This window comes from Triticum urartu, chromosome 7 (genome assembly GCF_003073215.2).
Source record: "Triticum urartu cultivar G1812 chromosome 7, Tu2.1, whole genome shotgun sequence".
In the NCBI taxonomy this organism is placed as follows: Eukaryota; Viridiplantae; Streptophyta; class Magnoliopsida; order Poales; family Poaceae; genus Triticum; species Triticum urartu.
In genome coordinates, this window is record NC_053028.1 from 651,736,711 (window position 1) to 651,749,937 (window position 13,227).

At 54.5% G+C, this 13,227-nt stretch overlaps 1 protein-coding gene and 1 pseudogene across 1 annotated transcript; one reads left to right on the forward strand and one right to left on the reverse strand.

The window, feature by feature from the left end:
• The first annotated feature begins 3,580 nt into the window (after window positions 1-3,580).
• On the forward strand, window positions 3,581-4,171 carry LOC125525255 (annotated as a pseudogene).
• Window positions 4,172-4,705: 534 nt separating this feature from the next.
• On the reverse strand, window positions 4,706-8,258 carry LOC125523546 (putative receptor-like protein kinase At3g47110). The gene is made up of 2 exons (XM_048688574.1): window positions 5,378-8,258; window positions 4,706-5,279 (listed from the first exon to the last, which is right to left on the reverse strand). The coding sequence occupies exons 1-2, from the start codon at window positions 8,112-8,114 to the stop codon at window positions 4,837-4,839; spliced, it is 3,180 nt and encodes a 1,059-aa protein (XP_048544531.1). The 5' UTR covers window positions 8,115-8,258; the 3' UTR covers window positions 4,706-4,836.
• Between the last annotated feature and the right edge of the window lie 4,969 nt (window positions 8,259-13,227).

Below are 13,227 nucleotides of genomic sequence, written 5' to 3' on the forward strand. Positions count from 1 at the left end.
GGAATGAGGCCTAGTAAGGTCTTGTACAATGGAAGATGGTTAGGGGAGGTGCTTAGAGAAATAAACCAAGCTTTATTTAAGCACCGGTGCTTATTTGTACAGGGTAGACGCTTAACTAAGCGTCTCTTCTGTAGAAATAGACACCGGTGCTTCAGAAAAACTCGGTTTATTTTCCTAAGCACCTCTCTAAATACCTCCCATTGTACAAGGTCTAATGGGTCCGACCCATGACATTCCGGGCTGTGACGCCAAATTTTCATTCAGTTAGCCCCCTCGTCACCCGCTAAGAAAAAAGGTTAGCCCCCTCATCACCCATCACCTACCTGCTACCTCCCTCAAAACAAAAAACTTCAGTAGTAACACATTATCTACTTTCTGTCTTGAGTCCGTGCCAGTTAATCTAATTTAATTGTTTTTATCCATTCATATTTTTCTAATACTGCAAAACAGGTTTTTTATATAATGGATCCTATATCTAACAATTCTTTTGCCGTTCATATTTCAAACTCTAGTTTCTAGTTTCATTTTGCTAATTCAAAGTTAAAAATGCATAATTCTCATTTTGTGGAGATCTGAGATGCAAGCTCTGTTGGAAAAGGCAGTGCATAGGAAGCGCTTAGGCACGCCTAGGCGCTAGGCAATGGCCAACCGCCTCGCCTAGGGCATAAATGGAGGTCTAGGTAAGGCAAGCAAAGAATTGCCTACCCAAGCAAGAAATCATGCCACATACTGCACTGATATGCCAAACGGGTTATATTTCATTGGCAGTAGACGGTAATTAACTTATTTATATGTCCTAAACTAATATCAACACTCATATAATAATCACAAATACACTACGAGTGAAAACTATATTACCACCTAGGCACTAGGCGAAGGCCAACCGCCTCGCTTACGCCTACCGCTTTTTCCAACCTTGGATGCAAGACCACTGTTCTATACTACTATTCAACTTAGAGTGTTTATTTAACTAAGTCCAGTCCATTTATGCTTGCTACATATAATTGTATTTGTCTATGTGGACAAGTGAATTCTTCATTTGCTGAATAGAAAATACGTTTTTATTTATTTTTGATTGGTCTTTTCTATGAAAAAACACATTCGGCCTGTAATAGTATATTCTTACACATACTCTAGGGCAAAATGGAATATGAAGAACCACCTTCATTTTAGTATTTTGCAATTTTGGATCACTGAATAATGTACTGCTCAGTGCTCCACGGTATTGAAATCACCACATGCTTTGTGTTGTCCATTTTCTTGATTCAAACTTCATTACTTGCTTGAAGCTTTTTTGTACGGTTTTGGAGAGAAACCGATGTACAGCGGTCCTGCTAATTTTGCCCTATGTGCAAAGTCTTACATCCTTGTAATGTTTTCTTAACATTTGTGTAGACCTCTAGGGCTTTGAAGTGAAGCACAAAAGGGTTTTCTATGATTGTGTAGTCCCATTGTAATATGATTGTGCTGACCTCATTGTAATTTTTTAAAGACCTTTCTAGAGCATTTAAGTGAATCACACATTTTTTCCTTTGACTGCGTGCTCCCGTTCTAATATGGTTCTGTTCTGCTTATACTTTTATATTTAGATTATGTAGTTGAGTAGTCTCTTGATATTACAGCGAATCATGTTCCATGATGATTGTAGGTCTATGACAGGCAAAACAATCTATATATGTCAAATCTAGACTTGTTGTAATGGAATAGGATGAATCAGGCTGGACGTACCAAGCGGGCTTTTCGGCCCGCTCATGGCCCGTTCGGTCTTGGCCCGCTCGGTCCTGGCACGCTACGTAAAATGGCCGGTTCGGTCTGCCACATCAGGCCCGAAAAAATCTCGGTCCAGTCCGGTCTTTAACCGGTCCAACCGAGCGGACCGAGAAAACATAGTCATCGTTGTTGCTCTTCCTCGTCGTCGCGGCCACCGGCTGAACTGGGCTGAACCACCATGTCCCTGAGCTTGCCCACACCTTCCTTCCTCTCCTCCCCGTGCCCTGTGGCCTCTTGCCGTCGCTGTCGTGCGTGCACCGCCGCCGTTCGCGAGTTCTAGACCATGCCGTCGACCCCAACCGTCGGACCAATTCATGCCATGGCTGCGGATTTCAGTGCCATGGCACGGCAAATACTATTTTTTGGACTGTGGGAAAAACGCCCGGCCGTGATACTATTTCAGCACAGCACGCACGCAGAGAAATGCTCCTCCGTAATTTTCTCATCCAACAAATGAGGCAAGTGCTTTTTTTGGAAGGAGCTAGATTTAATACCGGGCGCTTCCTATAATCACACGCCATCCACGGTGCCGTTTCTTTTGCGGTTTTTTTTTCAGTCGAACAGAAAACAGCAAGTACGAGGGAAACAAGGTTGGTTCCAAAAATTACGGCACCATCTGACGATTATCTACACGTCCGATTTGAGCCGCTAATCACGGCAAGGCCGGCGCACTGCAAATCGTGGGTTCATGCACGTGCTATATTACTTGCGTGCAACACAAAAACTAGTAATGAGTCCACGTTCATGAGTAACAGCCGCGCCGCCCGCGCACGTCGCCCACCTCGAGCGGCGCCCGCGGTGTTTTCCACCTCGCCAGAGCACTCCTGCACGTCGCCTACCTCGCCGCTGCTCCCACGCACCTCGTTACTGATGGTGGTTGTCCGGTCCGCTCGGGCTGGCCCGAGCTTTGCCTCTACCGGTCCGGTCCTAAGAAACAGGACGGCAAGACTGGTCGTTCCGGTCTGGTCCGGACCGCTGCCGGCCGGTCCAAACGGTGGCTCGGTCATGGACCGAACCGGACCGTGTCCATCCTGAAGGATGAACAAGGGTTAAATCTAACGGCAAAGAATAATGTAGCCGTTGTTCCTCCATGGTTTTGCCACACTATCTTTGTAATATCCAGCGTCATGTGTTTGTGAGTGTCGATATCTTTCATATTCAGTATCTTCCCTGTGTTCCCTTTCCTTCTTTGCCCATTGTTTTTTACTTTACATTTGTCGTGCAGTATTTAAGGACAATAATGGGAAAATAAATAAAAAGTGAGTTCAGAAGGCGTATGGGAACAAAAATGCTAAACGTACGGATTGTTTTTACAGGAGGTTACAGACCGGCCCTTCTCACCTCACTAATCCCCCCCCCCCCCCCCCCCCCCCCCCCCCCCCCCCCCCCCCCCCCCCCCCCCCCCCCTCATTTTCAGGATGGGGCCCGCCTCATCTAATCACCAATTAAAACAACCCACCTCACCCTTTGCCTGTAAAGTCCTGTAAAACATCCGTAGTTGTAGCACAGACGGTATGGGAAATGGCATTGCAGCTAAGGAATCTGGACTCCTTGCCACCAGAACCACATGGCAAAGCTATGGAGAAATGAGTTCATAAAGACCATTTTCATTGTGTATTTAGAGCATCTCTAATAGAGGGTCCAAATGTAAAAATAACTCCGCCCGCCCGCCCGTCGTAGCTCCGTCCGCCACCGCCCCGCCCGTCGTAGTTCCGTCCGCCACCGCCCCGCACGCCGCCGCCGCCCCGCAGCTCCGCCCCGCCCGGCTCCGTCCGCCACCGCCCCGGCCGCACGCCGCCGCTGCTCTCCGATGGCGCCGAAGAAGACGCCGAAGGGCAAGTCGGGCTTCTTCGGCGTGAGGCAGAAGCCCTTCGGTAACTGGGGTGTGGAGTTCTCCGACACCGGAAGGCGTTGGTGGATCGACACGTACCCCTCCGCCCACGAGGCCGCGTGTGCCTACGACGTGGCGGTGTGGCGTGCCGAGAGGCCTCCGTCGCACCTCAAGTTTCCAAAGATCGAGAGTCGGGCGGAAGCGGAGATACTTGTGCTGCAGGGCATCAACATGAAGAAGATCATGACGAAGAAGAAGAAGACGAAGAAGCCGTCGGTTGTCGTCAGTGCTGGCGAGACCGACGAGGAGGTGATGGCGAGGTTTGCTCGGGAGCATCCGGAGTACGTCCATGCCGAGCTGGAGTACTACTAGAAGCGTGAGGCGGAGCAGAAGAAGAAGGGGCCGAAGAAGGAGGACGAGGCCGGTCCCTCGATGGTGATCCCCATCGAGTCCTCTTCCGAGGATGACTGGGCAGACTTCTCGGACGAGGAGGAGGAGGAGGAGGGGTGCGACGACCCGATGAAGGAGGAGTTCTGGGCGCAGTTCCGCAACTCCGACGATGAGGAGTAGTTTATCTAGTAGTTTGAATAAGTAGTAGTTGAAGTTCATGTATGAAACTATGTTGAATTTGATGTTTAAACTACGTTGAATGGACTAGTAGTATGTCGTTTACATCTTCATTTTGGACCATCTATTAGAGTTGCTCTTTTGGACCATCAATTTGGATTATCTGTTGGAGTTGAGCTTTTTTCAGAGCTCCAAAACGCACTTTTTGACGGTCCAAATTTTACATCTCTGGTTTTGGACCGCCAAAATTGGACCATCTATTGAAGATGCTCTTATCCTTTTAAGGTAGCGAGATGGCAATGGATGTTTGAAGCTAAGGAATCTGAATTCCTTGCCACCTGAACCAAATGGAGCTGTACCTATCTTCTGTTCATTACTAGATTATTATAGCTTCTGTTTCTTTTCCCACATGATTAGATGTTTGCTAATGCACCCATAAGCCAAGGGAGATCAAACCATGGTGCATCTCCCTGAATACACTTGCATTCATCCCGCTCTTGGCACAGAGGCCAATGTAGTAATCCCGTTTATCTGTTTATATACTCACTCCGTTTCAAAATAAATAACTCAACATTGCACTAGCTTTGTACAGTAGGGAGTAATATGGAGAAGCAAGATCCTGCTATCTATCGAACTCACTGCTCCGGCTGTCAGAGGGAGCACGCTAGCTAAACCACAGGCTTGTTTGCACCGCAAGCGCGAAGGCAGGCGTCTCTGATGAGGTGCATCTCGGCGGCGGCCTCCTTCATGCCCATCCTCTCGTACGGCGCCCGCCGGCAGCAGCTCAGCGCGACCCTCACGGCGGCGACCACGCAGTCCCGCGCCGTGACGCGCACCTCGCTGTCCTCCGAATACGACGTCGACACCGTCGACATGGTCGACATCGAAGCCGAAACAGAGACTGATCTGTCCAGCCCCTCCATCAGCAGCAGGGCCGGGTCCAGCACCTGCTCGATCCTCTCCGGGAACGCCGCCGCCACGAACTCCGGCAGCGTCGTGCCGTCCCCGAGCCCGCCGTCCGTCGGCGCCTTCCCGGCCAGGATCTCCAGGAGCGTCAACCCGTAGCTGTACGCGTCGCCGGCCGTGGACACGCTCCCCGTCGTGCCGTACTCTGCAAATGGCACAGCATGCGCAAGAGTTTCTTCAGACAAGTGATCGTGACACCTGACATGCCATGGTGGAAAAGTAGCATGATGGAGAGAGACGTACCCGGCGCGACGTAGCCGATGGTGCCCCTGATGCCGATGGTGCTCTCGGTGCCTCCGGCGGTGTCGAGGAGCAGCAGCTTGGCGAGGCCGAAGTCGCCGATGCGGGCCGTCATGTCGTCGCCGAGGAGCACGTTGCCGGGCTTGAGGTCGCAGTGCACGATCGGCGGGTCGCAGCTGTTGTGGAGGTAGCTGAGCGCGTCGGCGATGTCCACGGCGATGCTCAGCCTCTGGACCAGGCTGAGGCCGCCACGCTTGCGCGCGTCCGATGGCCCCGGGTGCAGCCACCGGTCGAGGCTGGAGTTGGGCATGAAGTCGAACACGAGGGCCCTGAACTCGCCGCCGGCCGCGTCCACGCTGGCGCAGCAGGTGACGATGCCGATCAGGTTCCGGTGCCGCACGCTCCGCAGGGTCTCGCACTCCGACAGGAACGTCTTGCACGCCCCGGCTTGCCGGAGGTCGAGCACCTTCACCGCCACGGCCACGGCATCGCGAGCCAGGTTTCCTTTCGTCTTCAGTGCCAGGGTGCCGCGGTACACGGACCCGTACTTCCCGGCGCCGACCAGGTTCGCCTCGGCGAAACCGTCGGTGGCTTTCGCAAGCTCGGCGTAGGACACCCTTGGGTAGTAGTTGCCGTTGAGCACGCTGCGGGCCGCCGTGCTCGTGGTCCTCGACTTCCTCTTGCGCCGCCACAGGAGGACGGTGAGCAGTACGGCGATGCACAGAGCGGCCCCTATGACGGGCAGCGCGATCTTGAGGAACAGGTGAGAGCCTCTGGTGGTGGAATCCGCGAGTGTCCGGCACGGCGGCAGCCTGAGCTGCGTTGCGCCGCCGCAGAGCGCGTTGTTGCCGGCCATCTTGAACCCGGTCGCGTTCGCGAACACGCCACGCTGTGGGACGTTGCCGACGAGGTTGTTGCCGGACACGTCGAGCACGACCAGGGAGCTTATGTTCTCCAATCCCACGGGCACGCCGCCGGACAGTTCGTTCCGCGAGAGGTCCAGTTTTTGCAGCCCCGTCATCTGGCCGAGCTCCGGCGGGATGGCGCCGGATAACCTGTTGCTCGACAGGTTTAGCATCCTGAGCCCCTTCAACTTGCTCAGCGACGGCGGGATGCTTCCGGCGAAGAGATTGCTGTCCAGGTCGAGGAACTCCATGCTCTGGCAGCTCCCGAGTTCCGCCGGCACGTCGCCAGATAAGCGGTTCCCGGCGAACGTCATGAACGTGAGTTTCACAAGCTGGCCTACCTCTCGCGGGAGTACGCCGTCCAGCTGGTTACCCGACACGTCCATCGCCGACGACAACGACGTGAGGCCGAACAGTTCCCTCGGGACATGGCCGGCGAGCCCATTGCGGGAGAGGTTGAGCAGCATAAGGCGCTGGAGGTTGCCGAGGCTGGGAGGGATCGTCCCGTTCAACGAGTTGTCACTGAGGTCGAGGCTAAGCAGCTGCGTGAGGTCGCCAATGGTGGACGGCACCGGCCCGGTCAGCTCGTTCCCCTGCAAGTACAGCTCTTGGAGGTTCTTCAGCTTGCCAATCCCCTCCGGGATCGCGCCGGCGAAGAGATTATGCCGGAGGTCCAGCGCCTGTAGCCCGACGAGGTTCCCGATGCCCGGCAGTATAACACCAGAGATGCGATTGCCCGACAAACTCAACGCCTGGAGCGTCGAGAGGCGCACGATGGAGCTCGGCATCGCGCCGGAAAACTTGTTGCCGCCGAGGAATATTTCCGATAGCGCGTCGCAGCTCGTCAGGTTGTCCAGGAACTCCCAGCCGCCGGTGTCGGTCGCCGTGAGCTTGTTGTTGGACAGCTGCAGCGACACGGGGCAGAGCCTGCCGATCTCCGGCGGCACCTGACCGGTGAAGCTGTTGTTGGCCAGGCTGAGGAACTGCAGCTGGGTGGCGTTGGCGAGCGTCGCCGGGATGGGCCCGGTGAGGTTGTTGCCGCCAAGGAAGAGGTACACGAGGTTGGGCGAGTGCGTGCCTGTGCCCGGCGGGAGCTCCCCATGGAAGGCGTTGTTGGTGAGGGCGAGGCCCTGCAGCGACGACATGTTGAAGAACCCCGGCGGGATCTTGCCGGAGAGGCGGTTCTGGTACACGGTGAAGAACTGGAGATTCGGGAGGCGCGCGAGGCCCTCGGGGATTTCGCCTTCGAGCAGGTTCTCGGCGAGATCGAGGTTCTGGATGGTCTTGAGGTTCGCGAGCGAAGGCGGGATGCGGCCGGAGAGCGAGTTCTTGGCCAGACGCAGCATGGTCAGCTTCGGCATGGCGCCGAGCCAGGCGGGGACCCCGCCGGTGAGGTTGTTGTTGTTGAGGTACGCGGTGGTGAGGTTCCCGAGCCCGCGGAGCGCGGCGGGGATCTCGCCGGTGAAGGCGTTGTCGCAGAGGCTGAGCCACCGGAGGCGCCCGAGCCGGCCGAGGCTGGCCGGGATGGCTCCCGTGAAGGCGTTGTCGGTGAGGTTGAGGACCTCGAGGTGCGCGAGGTCGGCGACGGCCGGGGAGAGCGTGCCGGCGAGGCGGCGCGAGCCGACGTCCAGCGTCGTGACGCGCCCCGCGGCGCTGCAGTTCACCCCGGCCCACCGGCAGAAGCGCCTATCGTTGCTCCAAGACCGGAGCGCGCCCGTCGGGTCCTGCGTCACGCCGGCCTTGAACGCCAGCAGCGCGTCCCGGTCGTCTCCCGCCGCCGCCGCTAGACAGGAGAGCAAGAGCAGAGCCACCGATGCAACCGCTGGCGCCGCCATGGTGGTCCGTCCGGGGTCGTCGGATGCCGATCAGGTCTGCATGGGCATGGCCTGCATAAATGGGGAGCTCGAGCGATGAAGTCACGGCTGGCTAGCGCATACAGGTCAGGTAATCTAATCTGTTGTGCAAGTGAGACCGAGTAGACGGTGAGTACGCACGCACGCACTGTACGGTAGGTAACGCACGCTGATGGTGGTACGATTGTCGATGCATGCACTGACCTCGTCTTCGTCCTCGTAGGTCGTAGCAGCCGGGTCAAGAGAACACGACAGGTTGTTAGTGTACTTTTATACATTCCGTTAATCAACTAGTTCGACATGGTATTTGCGATTCAGCTAGTCGTAATAATGAACTAATGATCGTGCCAGTACATCGTTAGGCACTTGGTTGAGATTATTTGGGCGTGATTGCCGGTGCAAAGTGGCTGCTAACCTAGTGTTTGTCTCTTTCTTCAGAATGTCAGCTGGAATAACTGTCCATAGAACTATTCTTTGTCTTGCTAACCATTATTCGCTTTTGCTTCTTTTTTTAGGAAAAGGAGGATGTTCCTCGGACTCTGCATCTGGAAGATGCATGTAGCCACTTTATTAATTATTCGTAAAGACTTTACAAAATAATACATCAATATGCCTAAAGCCACCATCTTGACAACATCTGTCGCTACTTCTATCCATTGATCAAGGGGTGCAGAAAGTGTGAATTGAATACCCAAACCTTTCACCTAAGCTTAACATCTGAAGCGGGAGACTCCAACCAACCCACATACTAGGTCTGAGGCACAAACCGCTATGACGCACTTAGGTCGTCGCCGCCGTTTTCCATCGATCCATCTTCAGAGCAAATACAGAGCATCGACCTTGCCAGGCCTGCTGTCGACGCCACCACGGCCCCAGACAACAACTTCTCCCCGCGTGCGTTCATCATCACACACCTGTCGTCGAGGCCCTACCGCGCCACGCCACCAAAACTCCACGTCATCGATGCGTCACATGGAACGCCGCCCCACCACAGATGTCGTCCACTGGTCCCTCGAGCCAATGCATACCTCCAAGAATGACGCCCCCAAGAGGGATACGACACAAGAGCAATGCCATCATCCGATCAACCGATCTAGGGTTTCCCCTGGAGGTGGCGGATAGGGGTCTAGAGCTTCTGCACCATGATGCCTTCAGGAAGGGGACGACGCAGAAAACGCCACCATCGCCGGCCTTGGCAACGAGCCAAGAGCAAGGTTTTCACCCAGATCTGCTCGAGGAACCTCCATCTAGCCTCGTGTGCATGAGACCGCCACTAACCACCGCCGCCGCGCATGAAGTAGGCCGCACCGGCCAGATCAGATCTGACCAGAAGCCAAACCACATGTACAACCGACCCATCCACCAAGCCCTCCATTGCCGCCGCCATCGATCCGAGATCCGATCGGCCGTAAAGCCGCCCGCCGTAGCCATGAAGCAGGGACGGCCACCGCGCCGCAGGACTCGACCAGTCGCGCCTCCACACGCCGGGGACCCCGCCCAGAAACCCCCGCCACCGCCATCTGCCCTCGGGCTTAGCCCGGCGGCGACGGGAGGAGAGGAGGGATTAGATTGGGACTCGACGGCGGCTAGGGTAGCGGCGCGCCCAAATCGCCCGGTGCAAGAGCGATTCGGCGGTTATTCCTCGGGAAATTAGGATTTTATTTTGCCTCGGTCGATTCTCCCAAGTGTGTGACCCTCAGGTGAGACAGGAACGCCGCGACCGGCTGCGGCAAGGTCCCGCCTAGAGCAAGCCGGAGCCGTCGACGACGCGGCGGCGGCATCATAGACAGTGACAAGTAAGGAACTTGACTGTCTGGGAGAGGGGGAGTCGGAGGAAGAGATCCTAGCATGTATAGTTGGATGGTTGGGGCCGCGGATGCTCAAGAAGGATGAGGCAAAAAAGGCGGCACATGGCAGCCCCCCCCCCCCCCCCGCAAGTAGCGGCGGCCGGTGGGAGGCTCAACAATGCATGAGGAGAAGGAAGAAGGGAAATTGCGACCTGGAAACTCCACCGAAAAGATAAGCCCAAATTCCAACGCTCCAAAAGTAGCGGCGTCCGGCGGGAGGCTCAGTGATGCATGAGGAGAAGGAAGAAGGGGATCGCAACCTGAAAACTCCATCAAAAATGCCAGCGCGGGCGGGATGAAGAAAAAGATAAGCCCAAATTTCAATGGTCCAAAAGTAGCGACATCCGGCGGGAGGCTCAGCGATGCATGAGGAGAAGGAAGAAGGGGCGCGACTGAACTGGCAATGCGAATGGGAGGAAGAAAAAGATAAGCCAAGAATCCAATGTTGCGAACAGAATCGACAACAAATGGGTTTTCTCCGGTTAACCGATCTATATGCAGCACCCATTTTAATGTTGTGTTTGTTTTTTTCTCGTAACAATATACTTAGCTTTTTTTATGGAAAGGCCACATGCAATCTATTTATATAAAATAGGACAAAATCTTACCAAAACTTTGCCATTTTGGACCCATCACAAATTGGCAAAACCTCGTCGTTTTCAAATCCAGTGACACAACAATAGAAAAAACCCAGCAAGGCGGGCCTTAGCTAAAGATCCAGCTCTTCAGGTGAAAGCCTAAGGCCCGGTTGGGTTGGGCGACGGCGTCGGCATCGTCGCTTCCCTCATTGGGGCGTCGCCTTGAAGAGCATTGGTTCCCATTCGCGCTCTGCATGTGCTAGACGCTCATGACTCTGCGGTCGGCAGGTGCCCGGTCGGCAATGTGGCGGTGCGGCGTCCAGTTTGGCAACGATGATGATGGCTAGCGGTGCAGGGTCGCGGCAGTGCTTCGGTTGTCGATGCTTACCCGGCATGCTTGACAGGTCTCTTCTGGGTCTCGCTATGCCGTCGCGGAGTCGGAGCTGCCCGGGAGGTGCCTAGGCGGCGACGATGACAAGTGGCCGGTGGTCTTCGAGGAGGTGTTAGTTGGCCCCAACTCTGTCCATCTCTCCCTGTGTTTTGGTGGTCTTCTTAGTCGGAGTTGTCTGGCGCCTGCGCCGGTGGCCGACTGTTTGGCATAGGCCGGCATGAGTTTCGGTGTTTGTGACGACGAGGACTTCGTTGGTGGAAGACGATGGTGACGTCGAAGTCGCTGGTCGTGGAGGAGTGATGACGATAACACTTGGTGACGCCCTTAAGTTTGTGTTTCCTCTATGCAGCATTGTTGTATCTTCGTGTGGGTGGCCAAGTCAGGCGGTGTTGCCCTATGTGGGCTGTTGTGATGGTTTTATCCTGATTTTTCGTTAATTAAGCGTTCAACCCTCTTTTTAATGAATCGGGATCCTTATGGACCGGTTTCGGGAGAAAAAAAAGCAAGGTGGAGGTCACCAGCGCGTACCGGTCCGCGTCCGCGGCCGCCGCCGGCCGCAAACACCGGCGCCACCGTGCATGCTCTTCTTGCGTCTATGGTCGTTTTTTTTCCTACTGTTTGTCCCGCATGGTGACATCGGCGGTGCCGTGATGGACCGAAACGGGACACGTCCCTCCATATCTACGACGAAGAAGATACGTTATTACGTACTAGTAATAACGAGTAATCCATTGCCGATTGCTCTGCCTATACATGACTTCCTGCACGCTGATGCTGACATAAACCAAAACGGTGACATTGATTAGTCTACCTTGCTCTGACGCTGACACGACCCAAGTGACCATCCATCTGTTATGCACGCAACAAGAGACTGGGTCCGCGCAAACCAACATGTATTTGGATGGTTAGGATTTAAATTTTGATGCTTGCATTAATTTCTAAATTTATTTTATGATTTCCGGTGATGTGTATTTAGTGGGAGGAGATGTTTCCCTCAACGACGAGGCACCTACGGTAAACATGATATGCTGGCTCAGTCTTTTGAAGATACTCATAAAAGTAAGATGTGCGTGTGTGCGTTTATAGAGATGAGTATAAGTATATGTATATAAACGCTTTGCATCTGTACTGATGTTAAAAAAAAGGACCGGGTCCGCGTGACCGCATGGGAGCTGCGTGCCATGCGCCATGCCCGAGTGTATACTAGTACTACGTCCACGCGTGCACTGACTTTTCTTTAGGATAGGATATGATCGAAGGAGCCGGGCGTTCATTTCTTGTTTTGCCGGCGAATTAGTCAGACTCTTTATCTCAGCGCCAGCTCCGCATTGACCTTGCCTCCGCCGCTGTCGGATTGGGAAAAGAATTTTCTTCCTTAGGAGAATTTTGACTGCGAAAGCTGGCAATCATAAGCAAAAGGTTAGAAAAATGCTAGAATAATGGCCTAAAAAATTTGGTAAAAATAGAAAGTGTCAACGACGAGATTCTCTGTTAAGGCCATCTTCAACACGAGACGTTAGAAAAGGACACCTGCCAGATCAACAGTTATACTGTCAACTCCCTCGCGCCCGGAAAAGTAGGATCTAGGCGATCAAGGAGGCGAGGGATCCCTTGCGCGCCGCCGGTTCCCTCTCTCTCCGTCGGCCGCTCCGGCGGCGGGAGGGAGGGGGAACCTCGGGTCTGTTCGCTAGGTGGGTGTGTGGTAGGGTTAGGGTTGAGGAAGACACTGCCGAGGCCGTTGCGGTGGTGTCGCGTCGGAATAAGTTTCTCCGGGCTCAGTTCGCGGTCAGGCAAGGCTTTTGCCTTCGTCTAGGAGTCAGCGGTGTTGGGGATCCTCGGATCTCGTCGAGGTCGCGGGCTATGATGGTTGGAGGTCCATCGGCACTGATCGTTTGGATCCTCAGATGGGCGATCGAGGCAGGGAGACGAAGACCTTTCTTCTTCCTTGTTGGTATGATTTGCTGCTGCTATTCTTCTCCTTCCTCTACGCTGATGCTGGTGGGAGATCCTGCTTTGTCCGGGCGGATGGCCGGCCGCGGTGCTGGACCGGTCGGATGACTCGAGTTCTCTTCCTTCCGGAAGGGACACTTTTCGCGGTACTCAAAGCCAAAGATGGCGATGGCTGTTACAGGTGTGTTGGATTGATGTCCATGCCCTCTCAGCGCTGGTGTCAAGAAAGGAGGAAGCAGCGTGGCGGCAATTGTACCGTGGTCGGAGATGACGACCTGTTTGCGACTAGTTGCAGATCTTTCTGCTCCATGAGTCTTCTCTCAAGATTC